Source organism: Aedes albopictus, chromosome 2 (assembly GCF_035046485.1).
Source record: "Aedes albopictus strain Foshan chromosome 2, AalbF5, whole genome shotgun sequence".
Classification (NCBI taxonomy): Eukaryota; Metazoa; Arthropoda; class Insecta; order Diptera; family Culicidae; genus Aedes; species Aedes albopictus.
Window position 1 is genome coordinate 288,685,850 of NC_085137.1, and position 14,187 is coordinate 288,700,036.

At 40.9% G+C, this 14,187-nt stretch overlaps 1 protein-coding gene across 1 annotated transcript; it reads left to right on the forward strand.

Moving 5' to 3' along the window:
* Positions 1–2,027: 2,027 nt before the first annotated feature.
* Positions 2,028–13,637, forward strand: LOC109408168 (CWF19-like protein 1 homolog). Its single transcript, XM_019681408.3, has 4 exons — positions 2,028–2,186; positions 2,248–2,414; positions 2,552–2,981; positions 12,500–13,637. The coding sequence occupies exons 1-4, from the start codon at positions 2,167–2,169 to the stop codon at positions 13,482–13,484; spliced, it is 1,602 nt and encodes a 533-aa protein (XP_019536953.3). The 5' UTR covers positions 2,028–2,166; the 3' UTR covers positions 13,485–13,637.
* Positions 13,638–14,187: the final 550 nt, after the last annotated feature.

The following is a 14,187-nucleotide window of genomic DNA, read 5'->3' on the forward strand; positions in this document are numbered from 1 at the left end:
TTATGCACCTCTTAGCGAAATATATGGAGAAACTCAAATCATCCTGGAGAAAATAAACCTGAAGAAACTCAATGAGAAAGTTGTGGCGATACTGCATGGAAATTATATGAGCATTTCCTAGAAAAATGATCCGGTATAACTCTAACAGAAATTTCTTAAACAACTTTAGAATAAATTCCTCGAAAAACAAAAAAAGAATTTTTGCACCAAGACACAAAACATGCCTAGAACGGAAAATTTGAATAATAAATTTGAAGCAACTTATGCAGCAGCTTTAGAAGATAATGTTGAAGAAATTTCCGGGAACAATTGTTAAAAATCTAATGTTAGAAGAAATTTAATGATGAAGTATTTCATCAACTTTAGAAGAGACTTATGGAATGAATTTACTAAAATATTCAAGAAATTCCTGGAAAATTTTCGGAAAATTCCGGAAGCTATTCTAGGAGAAATTCTTGGAAACGATGAATGAGGAATTCCTGAAGTAAATCCAGGGCAGTTCCAAAGGCAAATCTAAGAGGAGTTCTTGGAGGTGTTCCAAGAGAATTCTAGAAAAACTAAACAAAACTTCAAGAAATTTCTCGAAATCCTTCTGACGCAACTCCACCAGAAATTTCAGGGGTAAATCCAGCAAACCTTGTTGGAGCGATTCAAAAGAAATTCTTGTAAAAGCTGCTTGACAAGTTCTTGAAGTGGCTTCAAAGCAATTCTAGGGGCAACTGCAAAATTGTTTGTTTGAATTTCAATTTGAAGCTCATACGTTTTTCTTAACCAAACTTATGAATCTAAATTGAACAGTTCAGATTTTTAATAAATCAGGCCAAACATGTCTAAAGGTCCAATCTGCAGAAGAGAGGCTCTCTTTGGTTTCCCTCTCTTTCGTTAATATCTCAGCTGTTTATTTGAATAATGATTGTCTCCTTGCATAGAACGATGGTCAAAACAATCGTCTTTTGATTTGTACTTCAAAAGTAGTTGAAAAGTGTACCATTACATTGCAATAATTAAAAGAGAAAGTGAACAAAGAGAGCCTCTCAAATGCAGATAGGACCTATTGAAATGTTTGGCCTGAAATATGCTTTAGAATTCAGTAACAAATTTTGAAAACGACGTATAATTAATGCTACGCGGACTCAACTATTTTGGTCATTCAATTTGAGCACGTACGTTTTCTTCCAGTGCTCCCCGTTGTTGAGTCACCGACGAACCGACGTGACAGTGGCGATCCAAAACTGTCCCCCCCTAATTTAACGGTCGACCAGCGAAGCGAGCGATCGCTTCTGTCAAATCAGCACAGATGCGAACCGTTTCCTATATGAACACACGGGGGTTTGGTGTCGAGCTATCAAATCATCGCGAGCCGTTATAGAGGTGGCGATAGTGTTCGGCTATTTTTCATCATGGCGTCGCGGACAACAAATTTGAATTTATTTGTTCTAGCTGTCACGTCGGTTCGTCGGTGGTTGAGTTGCTTATCTCTATGGAGATTTATTTCAAAGTGCACGCATAAACTACTCCACACAAAGTTTAAACAGATGAATAACAGCAAAAGTTACAATCAAACAGAATCAAACGTACATATTCAGCTGATTTGGTCCTATATGGGCTTGGAAGATTTATTTGCAAACATTGGACAAGTTTTACACATAATTTTCAAATAAATAAACATTAGAAGAACATTTTCGTATCTGATGGCAAAGTTTGTGTGTCTTTTAACGTTTCACTTGTTTTAGCGTGACTAAGCAAACCGAACTTGTATCCAGACACACTCTGATCATTTTGGAGGTTTGGCAGCAGCCTGGCTGCTGTCAAATTTCAGTCCGCAATCCTCAGCGACGCAGTATTGACCGCACAGAGCTATGAAAGGATAATCATGGACGAAAATGTAAAACGCTGTGAAAATTGGTTTCAAAAGTGTCTTTTTTTGCCAGTGCTTCAATTTGAGTATAAATTACCCATCGAAAATTACGAGCATGCGAATTTGATTTGCTTCGAATTTCCGTGCAGATATCGCACAGCTCTGATCTTTGTTTTGACGCGTCACATCACAAAACAAAATATAAACAGCTTGCACCGCGCATATCAACATCGTGCTTTAGGTGATTTGCGGCTTGAATGTATAAATTTCATCAAATTTAGGCCAATTTTGTGCACATTTCTGGTGCTATGGACGCAAAGCAAAAGATGTAAGTATAATGTCTACAGTTACTTGAAGCTTTTGCCGTAAATCAACGTTTTAATCCGCAGTCTCATCGTGGGAGATGTGAAAGGCAAATTCAAGTCATTTTTCGCGCGCATCGAAAGCGTAAACAAAAAATCTGGTCCATTCGATTTGGTTCTGTGCGTTGGGAGTTTCTTCGGACCGGCGGCGGAAGTGGCCGAATTGAACGAATACAAGAGCAGGAGGAAATCAAGTGAGTGAAAGAATTGATTTGGGATTCGTTGGGGGCTAAAGTTTAAAACAATTGTTTCCTTGTCCCTAATAATACTGAACTGTTATAGAATCCCGTAATTTTGAAAATAAACTATTAAAAAACAATTTCTTTTGCAGTTGCTATTCCGACGTACATCCTTGGTCCGAACGATGAAAGTTCGGCCAAGTTCTACAAGGACATCCCAGAAGACGACATTTGTCCCAACCTGAGTTACTTGGGCAAGCGGGGCATTTACGCAACATCCAGTGGCTTGAAGATCGCCTACGTGAGTGGAACGGAAGCCGAAGGAGACAATCCCAGAACGGTGCCTGAGTGGAAGTTTACCAAGGAAGACGTCATGGCCGTGAGGGATTCCTGCTTCGCTAGCAAATCCAACATGGGAGACTACCGGGGAGTGGATCTACTGCTGACGTCGCAGTGGCCCTCGGGTATGAAACCGGAAGCCAAAGGATGCTCGAAGTGGATTTCATGGCTGGCGGACGCGATTAAACCGCGGTATCACGTTTGTGGTCTCAACGCAGATTACTACGAGCCGCCTCCGTATCGGTAAGTATTGAATTTGATATATGCGTGAGTACAGGGTTTTGCAATCTTTTGGCATTCTTCTTTTTTATGGATCTACGTCCCCACTAGGACTTGCCCTGCCTTGCTTCAACTTAGTGTTCTTTGAGCACTTCCACAGTTATTAATTGAAGGGCTTTACTGCCCCCACTCGCAAAACAGTCCCATATGAATAGGAAAACCAGCAAAGATGGGACTGTTATGCGAGTGGCGGCAGTTTATTTGCCAGCCATTGCATGAATTTGTATATTGTGAGGCAAGCACAATGATACACTATGCCCAGGGAGTCGAGAAAGTTTTCTCAACCGGAACGAGAGAACTCGCCGTCTCCGGATTGGCGATCCTTTGGCATTGTTTGTCACAAATTTGAGAACAGCCGTTTCCCCTACACTATTATAAGTGCAATGTACTTTATGGTTGATACCACTGGGCTTGGATTATATCTTCCAGGAAGCTTTGATTTCAGGCATGTAGTCGATGTGCTTTGCAGTAGTGATTGGAATAGCTGAATTTATAATCAATGGCAAACAATTCTGTAAAAATCAGAACTTCAAGTCATCTGATATTGTTATACTGATCATAATGCTGCATAGTATATCGAACATTTGTCGAAGTCATTTATGTGCCGGGAAAATATAAGTCCAAGTTGGTGAGAATATTACAAATTGAGGAAGGATAATAGGCCCAGTCAGACCCCTGAATGGGCAATGTGGGTTAGTGTATGGGAATGCCATTGGAGGTTTGTAATATTCTCCGAGGCTTTCGAAATCCAACAGGGCGCGTCCCCGGGTTGCGGATAGGGGGAAAAGAGAGATTTTTCGCATTTGTACTGTAATCAGCCAATGTGATATTATCTCCTATGGTGTTGTAGTGCGAATGAATGATCTCATTCTATGGGAATTCGAACCTTGTAATGTATTGTTTATTAACTCCAATTTTCTAAGCTTGACAAGGTTTTGAAGACAAACATGTGATGAGAGAATTGCCTAATAGGAAAGTCACACCAGCAAAGCTTTTACATATGCAAATGCTATCCATGGGGTCATGTTTAGCATTTAATATGTATGCCAATGACTGGTTCTTACCTAGCAGGGGTACTACAAGACCATGCGGACAATTCGATTAAAGGCTTAATTGGGGATGATATATTTTCCAGAACTGAAGGAACATTTTTTCCGGGGTGACTGGCGAGTCGGAGAGGGTAGAAGTTTCCGTTTGTTATAATTGACAAAATAAACAATCGGACGCTTTTTCTTTCTTTGACTTGCTTGGTATTTTGTGGATTATTGTTTTTTGGTTTTGGAAGGTATGCGATTCACTATTGCGCCTTAAAATTATTTTGCCTCTGAATAGCATTGATATTGTCAAGTCTGTACCAACACCTCAATCCCACTCCAAAATACCCTTTTCCTATCCCATGGCGTTTATGTGGTCAGCAAAGACTATTCAGCCATTACCCCTCCTTATCATCGGCCTTGGACTGACTTGCGCTCTCATTGCCCCACCAAATGCAGCAAAATGAAAATGAAATGAAAATGAAAAAATGTACTTTATGGTTGATACCAAATTGAATGCGACTTGATTGGATCTTAACGTTGATAAACCTCTGACATTTGTGAGATGAAATGGTCATGGTATTTAGTGGCCAATAAAGTTCTATTTACCAAACTTGTATTCTGTTTGATAACTTATTGAATACGGTGTAAACAATTACAACAAATACAACATATAAGTACAATGAACAGCAATAACTTACTTTATAAGTAGGTACAACTACTAGTTTATAACATATCAGACTAATATAATACAGAAAACTCGTACTCGGTAAAAAAAATCTAGCTAATTACTACAAAAATTACTTTTCACACTTTTTACCGTAACCTTTTGGGTCAGTTTGCAACAACCCGGTTTTCTTGATTACCACATTATTCGTGCACGTCTGGTAAACTGCTTCAAAAGGATTAAGTTCTGTCCTATCCAAGGCCTAGATCAAAAAGAAAAAGGGGATATATAAACATATTAATGTTCTATGTTCAGAAATCTTGTGCAAAGTTTTGTTCCACTGTTGAGTAAGAAGTTCCTTTCTACAATAAAAGAAGCACTTGAACTTGTTTCTACAATCAAATGTACCCTCATGACTGGCATAGTATGGATTGACTATCTTCCGGTGTCTAGATAATTTGTGATTGTTCTTTCTGTTGCTACTTCACTTGAAATTATTCTCGGATATGATAATGTACTGAACCTTTTGTAATTCTTTTGTCCCGTATTATTCTAATCAAGAGCAATCTTTAGAAAATAGGGTTCACACTTTTTGCCTTTCTCGTACACTAAGTGTACTGGAAAGGCTATATGTTCACTCCAAAAATGACTTTTTGATAGAAGACCCGGAGGGTTGAGTCACATATACCAATCAACTCAGCTCGACGAATTGAGGTGATGTCTGTGTGTGTGTATGTATGTGTGTGTGTGTGCGTATGTATGTGTGTGTGTATGTGTGTGTACAAAAAAAAACTCACATCACTTTTTGGCAGTAAACCTCAACCGATTTTAATGACCAACGGTTCATTCGACGCGGAATCTGGTCCCATTGTTTCCTATTGAAAATGGTTCGAATCGGTCCAGCCGTTCCGGAGTTATGGCCATTTAGGTTTTTCGAATCGGTACCCCAGGAAGGGGCCAGATATGAAAACAATACAAACCCAATCATGCGACACATCAAACCGCGGCACTTTCGAAAACATGATGAACGGTAAACAGGAAAATAGTCTCGGACCATATCTGAACCGGTAGTGTTCCGGAACCGGTACCGGGTGACCCGCCGGAAGTGGCCAAATATGAAAGTGAATCAAACCCATACATGCGACACATCAAACAGCGGATTTTTCGATAACCTGATAAACAGTAGGCAGGAAAACATTCTCAGACCATATTTGAACCGGTAGTATTCTGGAACCGGTTCTGGGTGTTCCGCCGGAAGTGGCTAAATATGAAAGTGAACCAAACCCATGCATGCGATACATCAAACAGCGGCTTTTTCGATAGCCTGATGAACAGTAGGTAGGAAAATATTCTCGGACCATATTGTCGCGCTTATCTTAGATTCTCAGCAAGCTGCGTTCGAAACGCGCAGCCTCAGATCGCGCCAGACCGCGCACGTATGATTTGTAAACGGTGTGCAGCTTGGCTAAAACTGTTTTGCAGCCGCCGGGTGGAGCTGTCAGCCGCCGTGTACAAATCAAACGGGCGCAATCTCATGGCGGCTGACTCAGATCAGCAGGATCTGAGTGATTAAGCTAGGATGCACAATATATGAACCGGTAGTGTTCCGGTAGTGACCCGCCGGAAGTGGCCAAATATGAAAGTGAACCAAACCCATACATGCGACACATCAAACAGCGGATTTTTCGATAACCTGATAAACAGTAGGCAGGAAAACATTCTCAGACAATATCTGAACCGGTAGTATGCCGGAACCAGTTCTGGGTGTTCCGCCGGAAGTGGCCAAATATGAAAGTAAACCAAACCCATGCATGCGATACATCAAACAGCGGCTTTTTCGATAGCCTGATGAACAGTAGGCAGGAAAACATTCTCAGGCCATATCGGAACCGGTAGTGTTGCAGAACCGGTTCCTTCACTGCGAGGTTATTCAAATACCGAATAGTGAAAGGCTTGAGCAAACCGCAGTTTGCATTAAGTCGAAAACTCGTTCACTCTACATTATCACTGTTTATCTTCCACCAAGCACCCATGTCGATCTATACGCTACTCATGCTAATGCAGTTCAGTACATCGTCAGCCAAGCGTCTGATGCGGACATTGTTCTGTCTTTGGGTGACTTTAACCTTCCAAAACTGTGCTGGGAATTAGACGACGACATTAATGGCTACATTCCTTCAAACATCTCATCCGAGAAAGAGCAGTTTCTCACAGAAACCATGTTTGCTACTGGTCTGAGGCAAATCAATAGTTTTGTGAGCAAAAACGGAAATCTTCTCGGCCTCGTATTCGTAAGCCTACCGGAGCAAATGGACATTTTTGCTGCTCCTACGTCACTGCTGCCTGTTGACGATCATCACACACCCGTCGTACTACTGATTGATGTGAGCGGAGACGATTGGATGGCTCCTGTAAGCACATTGGAATGCTCCGATGCTTACGATTTCAACAGGTGTGACTACGACCAGTTGAGACATACGCTCTCCGAGGTTGAGTGGGATCATCCTTTGGAAATAGGTACTACCGATGATGCAGTATCCGCTTTCTACAGCAAGCTCTGTGCAATTTTTAACGATTGTGTGCCTCGCAAAAGACGTGTGTTCAACTCAACCTCCAACAAACCTTGGTGGACCAGTGAGCTTCGTCATCTTCGAAACGCGTTGAGAAAAGCACGGCGTCGCTTCTTTCTCACCAAATCTGATAACGACCGAATTATTCTCCGCGAGGTCGAGGGAACGTACAAGTCAATTTTGTTAACTACATACGAGTCCTATATAAATAGAAGATGTCCAGAACAATGTAAAACTGAACCCGTCATGCTTCTGGGACTTTGTAAAGAAACAAAAATCAGCTGCTCGCATTCCTTGCAACGTGAGTTACAACAATATCCCAGCTAGTTCCAATTCCGAGGCGGCCGATTTCTTCTCACTGTTCTTCGAGAGTGTATTCAGTAAAGTGTCTCCAGTAGCTCGTCAAGATCGCTTTGACCATATTCCCACGCACAGCATTAATCTGCCTGTTATACAGTTCTCCTCGAATGAACTGCTGATCGCAATCAACGACCTTGATACTAAAAAAGGGTCTGGAACTGACGGCATCCCTCCGGTATTCCTGAAAAACTGTTCTAGTGAATTAGCAGCCCCTATCGCAACTATCTTCAACCGTTCGTTACGAGAAGGGATTTTTCCAGCTGCTTGGAAAACAGCGTTTATCGTTCCAATTCACAAGTCCGGAAACATCAATCGTGTGGAGAATTATCGAGGCATTTCCATACTATGCTGCATTAGCAAAGTTTTTGATAAACTCGTACACAACGTTATTTACACTATTGTATCACCCATCATCACGGACAGTCAGCACGGTTTTATGAAACATCGTTCGACTACAACAAATTTGATGTGTTACGTCACAACCCTATCGTGTGAAATGGAAAAGAGGAGACAAGTAGACGCGGTGTATATCGATTTCGCAAAAGCCTTTGACACTGTTCCACACAGCCTGATCATCGATAAACTTCAGCACATTGGATTTCCAGACTGGATTACCGAGTGGATTACTTCATACTTAGCCGATCGTACATCATACGTAGCAGTCAACTCGGCACGCTCTCGCTCTTTTCGTATCACGTCTGGTGTACCCCAGGGGAGTGTGATGGGTCCACTACTATTCAATATCTTCGTGAATGATTTGAGTTTGATTCTCTCTTAACTCAAACTTTCATTCGCGGATGATTTGAAGATCTTTCGTATTATCCAGTCACCAAACGATTGCACTGTTCTACAAAAGGATATCGACGCCATGCTAATATGGTGTGATAACAACGGCATGCGCGTCAACAGCAAAAAATGCAAGGTTATATCCTTCACCCGTAATAATGCTCCCGTGGAACACCAGTACAGCATGGGCACGGAACTGCTGCCACGTTGCACCTCCATCTGCGATCTGGGCGTTACCATAGACGCTAAACTCACGTTCAACGACCACATTGGAAAAACAACAGCTAAAGCCTTATACGTTCTAGGGTTTATCCGCCGCCATGCATCCGGTTTCACAGACATATACGCACTTAAAGCGTTATACTGTGCGTTGGTGCGCAGCATTTTAGAATATGCAGCTCCAGTATGGTCTCCTTATTATGTTACACACATCGTTTCAATCGAACGTGTACAGAAGAAGTTCGTACGATTTGCATTACGAGGGCTTCCCTGGAACGATCCAACCAACCTTCCTGCATATTCGGATCGGTGCCAGTTGATTGGTTTGCAGCCTTTGTCTACCAGACGCGTAAATCATCAACGTTTGCTCATCTTCGACATCATAATGGGAATCGTAGACTGTCCAGAACTTCTCGTCCGCATACCTTTCAATGTTCCTCCTCGACGCTTCCGATATTCCACCCTACTAGCAGTTCCGTATCACAGGACAAATTACGGTTACAATAATTCGTTGGACTCCTGTATTAGACATTTTAACGACGTATCTAGTGTATTTGATTTTAACATGTCCAAAACTAGTTTTAAGTATTATATTATGAGATCTGTGTAATTTTAAGATAATCTAGACTTAGTGCAGTCTGTACGACTGAAGTGTCGAAGACGGTGATAACTAAATAAATAGATGTCACGCCGGAAGTAGCCAAGTACAAAAGTTAACCAAAACCTTACATGCGACGCATCAAATCGCAAGCGCTTCAGGCAACCTGATAAACGGTTGATAAAAGAAAATAGTTTCAGATCATATTTGGAACAACCGATAGAGTTCCGGAACCGGTTCCGGGTGTCCCGCTGGAAGTGGTCAAATGTAGTAGAGATCAAAACCTATGCCTGCGGCACATTAAACAGCGACTTTTTGAATAACGTGATGAACGATTAGCCAGAAAATAGGCTCAGACCACAACGAAGATCTTTATAAAGGCTACCGATAGTGTTCCGGGACCGATCTAGGGTGTCCAGCCGGAAGCATGCCACACATCAAACCGCGGTCTTTTTTAAACCATGAGGAACGATTAGCAAGAAAATAGGCTCAGACCACATTAGAGGCTACCGATAGTGATGCAAAACCAGCATTGGGTGCTTCGTAGGGTGCTTCGCAGGAACTACAAAAATGAACAAAGTCAATGCAAGCGATAAATATGTGTAAGAGAACAAAATCTTTACTGAACGAAGGCCACATACATACAGACGTCTTACTCTACTCACTGTCCATTGGAGAGTGAGTAGCAGTGCTGCAATTTTTCGACAGGCCTTTATGATAGCGATATTTTGCTTTTTTTCATTTTCTTCGTTTTGTTTTTCCTGTCAATGTGCTTTCCGATCAGCAACACGGGAGCGAAATGAAATAGGTACTCACACTCACATGCAGCGTGCTGAAAGCGAGAGCTGACCGGGCTAAATGTCCATTCAATTTTCTGTATTTCTCGGATACTTTTTCAAAACGACGTATAATACACGCAAATCCTATGCTGATACGTCGTTTTGAATAAGTATCCGAGATTTGAGTGTTTTCACCCTGACACTGATATTTTGCAGGACTGCTCTCCGGTTGAATCAAATATTAATCGTTTTTACTCGTTTGACGTCTACTCACTACCAACATCAAGCCAGCAGCGGCTTGTGAAACGCAACCTGATTAGCAATTGGCGCTTATTTTTTTGTAACGATGAATATATGGTAAGTTGGGGCAGGATGGGTCACCTAAGAAATAGATCCCTATAACATTCTGAATATAAATAGCATTTCTCTGTTTTCTATCACGATTTCCAGATACACTAGTCAGCTATGATATAAGGGTATAGAAAGGTCATACAGTTTGAAACCTGCTTATTGACAAACAATTGTCAGAACATGACCCATCTTGCCCCACCTCATTTCTACGGGGGCAAATTGGGTCAGCTATCAGAAATTCGATTTTTCTCCAACAAAAAATACTAGATCTTCTATTTTTTCTCTATACATCTAAGCTTCACATACGTACAGATTACATGAAAGAAGTGTTGAAACATATCGGTAGATTATTCTCAGAAATAGAATATTTTTATTCAGGTAGCCATAAAAAAACTTTGAAAACTTATATTATTTGTAGAAAAATATTAAAAATATGTTCACAAATTTTCAGCGCTCTAGTCGCTTCGATAATGTAGGTCACATAATAGCCTTTCTATGAAAAATAAAACATTTTTAAAAACTATGCAAACATACCGAAAAATTAGGGTGACCCATATTGCCCCGTCTACACATTACACGTAGTTATATGGAATGTACTGCCTATGATCGCATATCAGTCCCATTTTCGCTGGGTTTCCTATTCATATGGGACAATTATGCGATCATAGGCAGTGTATAGCATAAGGAGTATAACGAAAAAATATTTTATTTTTTTCTGCGTAAGGAACGTAAAGAATTTTAAAAACAATATATCACTTTTTTGTGTATCCACGTCGTTCATCTGGGAAAATTATAGAAAGATTCAAAAAATAAATAGTACGGTTGAAAACGGTACTGACCCATCTTGCCCCCTGACCCATCTTGCCCCCACATACCATAATAGCAATATGTTACAAATGATATGTCTTTTTTTTTCTGTACTAAAGCAATCTTATCAAATCACTGAGATACTGAGATCACTGAAATATACAGTAGGATAGGTCAACGTTATATGAGAAAATGAAAATTATCGCATCAACGCTTTTTCAATCCTATTTTGCGTCTAAAACTACTGGGAATTTTTTTATGGGATTTAGATGGGCAATTTCACTTGCTTGCATTTTTTGTCAAATTTTACATGAATTTTAAAACCTATGATAATAAAATATAGGCTAAAGTGTGAAGAAAAAACTATGTCGAAGACCGTAAAGTCATCTGTGATTGTGAAAGACGTTATATCCTAGCTAGTAATAATCGTCTTGAAGTTGATCGGTCTTCAGTGATAGTGAAGGTGCTCAAGCAGTCAACTGAAAACTCTGATATTTTTCAGCTCTGTCTTACGTTTAACGTAACGTCGGAATATGTTCAATTATTAAGTTTCCCAATTTTATTAAAATCATTGCTTTTCTAAATAAGGTATTCTCAGGATTCAGGAACAGTTCGCATTACGTCGACGGAAATATCATGCTTCGGAATAATGGCCCATGCACAGAAACTAGCTAAACAAAGCAATAGTCGAAGATTCCAAAAACAGGGACCGAATTCTAGAGCGCCCGATAGGTAAGAGATTGTCCGCATCACGACGGTTTCAAACCGAACGGACTCAATAAATACCAAAACTTCCGTGTGACATTTTAAAGTTAATCAAGGCCATCTTGACTAGGAAACCTTGACCGATTGAACCCTTGAAAAGTCCTCATACGGACCGAAACGTCGGAAAAAATCATTAACTAGTGTTTCCGTTTCCCCCAAAAGGCTGAAGCCAACATTGTGAAGCAAAATTATCCCAGTCGTATCTCAACCAAGGAAAGATCATGAGTACATGTTCGACGAGAAAGGCACTACAGTATTGTTCCGATTTTATCACGCCCCTTTTCAAAAATGCTTTTAAATATTCCACAAAATCTACACGTATTTTCAATATTTTTAACGTTGCAAAGCGAGCTTTCAACATTCATCTTGAAGAAGAGGGGAAACACTTGCTCTCAAATGTTACAGTAGATTAATGAAAAATAAAGGACTGATGTGCGGAGGGCGTGATAAAATCGGAACATTACTGTATCACCACTAGGTGGATTAATCTGGGTTTTTACTTTTATTTTCTCAATTTTAAAACGCCTGTTTTGTATATAATTCCAGAAACAAACCCGATAAAAACACACAGATGGAGCTCGCGACCCGTTTCATCGCATTGGCTGACTTTGGAAACCCTGAGAAAAAGAAGAACATCTACGCTCTGGTTCTTACTCCGGTGGAGAAAATGCGAATCATTGAACTGATTCAGAAAACGACCGACGAGGTACTTTCTCCCTACGCTGAGATGAACTTTTCCGAAAGCGGCGACAAAGGCTCCAAGGACGATCGGGGCGGCGGCCAGTATTTTTACGATATGAACTCTTCGTATGACGACAATGCGAGGAAACGCAAAAGCCAGGGCAATCGTATCAGCGGGAACCAGGACCAGAACCAAAAGCGTCAGAAACCGACTTTCGATCAGGAAAAATGTTGGTTTTGTTTGTCTTCCGGTTCGATAGAGAAGCATCTGATCATATCGGTTGGAGAACATTTCTACCTGGCGTTGGCCAAAGGACCGGTGAACGAAACCCACATTCTGATCCTGTCCATTACGCATATCCAGAACGCTTCGCTACTCTCCGCAGAGCAGTGGGCTGAATTGAACAAGTTCAAGCTGGCCCTAACGCAGTTTTTCAAAGATCGAGAGGAAACGATTTTCCTGTACGAGCGGAACTACAAGACAGGCCATCTCCAGATCAACGCCATCGGAGTGGACAACAATGTGGCCTGGAAGATTCAGCATGTTCTGGAGGACAAATCAGAGGAGCACAACATTACTCTGGAAACGGTCCCAAAGCCACAATCGCCGGCGGATTTGCCCCAGAAGTGTCCCTACTTTGTGGCGGAACTTCCCGACGGGAACATCATGTTTACCAAACAGATGCGCAATTTCCCGCTGCACTTTGGGCGGGAGATCATCTGCGCGGACAATCTGCTCAACTGCGAGGAGAAAATCGACTGGCGGCAGTGTAATCTGGAGAAGGACGAAGAAGAAGCCATTACGAAGAAATTCCGCGAAAGTTTCCAACCGTACGATTTTACAGTTTGACCTGAGCCGGCTCTTGTGATGTAGATGCAGGTTCGTATAAATTTAATTTAGTTCTCTTTTCTTTTTTTTTTGTTTTTTTTGCTTGATAAAGTTCTTAAAGAACGCTGATGTGAAAGGATTAAATGTTGAATAAACAAACCTGATGTAATTCTATCATGCTGTAATCCGTCTCAATTTTGCGACCAGGGAATAGGGAAGGGGAAGTATGATGATCACAATTGGGCAATTGGCGAAATAAAGACACCATTATGTACTGTCCCAGGTTTCCAATAAAAATTTTCCTTGACTTCCTTACTTGAATGTATCACTTGAAATTTTTCTTATTTTAAATGTTTCATAACACAGCGCAACATTTTTTTTTGTCTTAAGAGCAAACTTATGTATCTCTGACAGATTTTGGGCCACTGAATCCGAATCTGGGCTCAGATTTGCACCAGCACGTTACAATTTTGAGCTATACCTTAATTTATAGGGCAAAGTATGCGATGTTGAGCTTTTTTGGCTGCCAGCCATTAAGCATGGAAATATTTCTTTAAGCAATCAAAAGGTAAATCGATCAATTAACATCTAAATTATCGACTAATGCAAATATTTCGTTTTACGAAATCAAATTTGATATATTTAAGCATTTTGCCGCTTGCCAAATTAAGCTTTTAGGGTGGGAGGGGTTCTGACTGAACCGTTCAGTAAAGTGTGACAACCC

What these genes read in the sequence shown, in the direction of transcription:
- LOC109408168 (XM_019681408.3), top strand. Translation starts at nt 2,167, where the DNA reads ATGGACGCAAAGCAAAAGAT. An exon ending in CAAGAGCAGGAGGAAATCAA is followed by an intron (nt 2,415 to 2,551) that starts GTGAGTGAAAGA and finishes TTTCTTTTGCAG; the next exon opens with TTGCTATTCCGACGTACATC. An exon ending in TACGAGCCGCCTCCGTATCG is followed by an intron (nt 2,982 to 12,499) that starts GTAAGTATTGAA and finishes ATATAATTCCAG; the next exon opens with AAACAAACCCGATAAAAACA.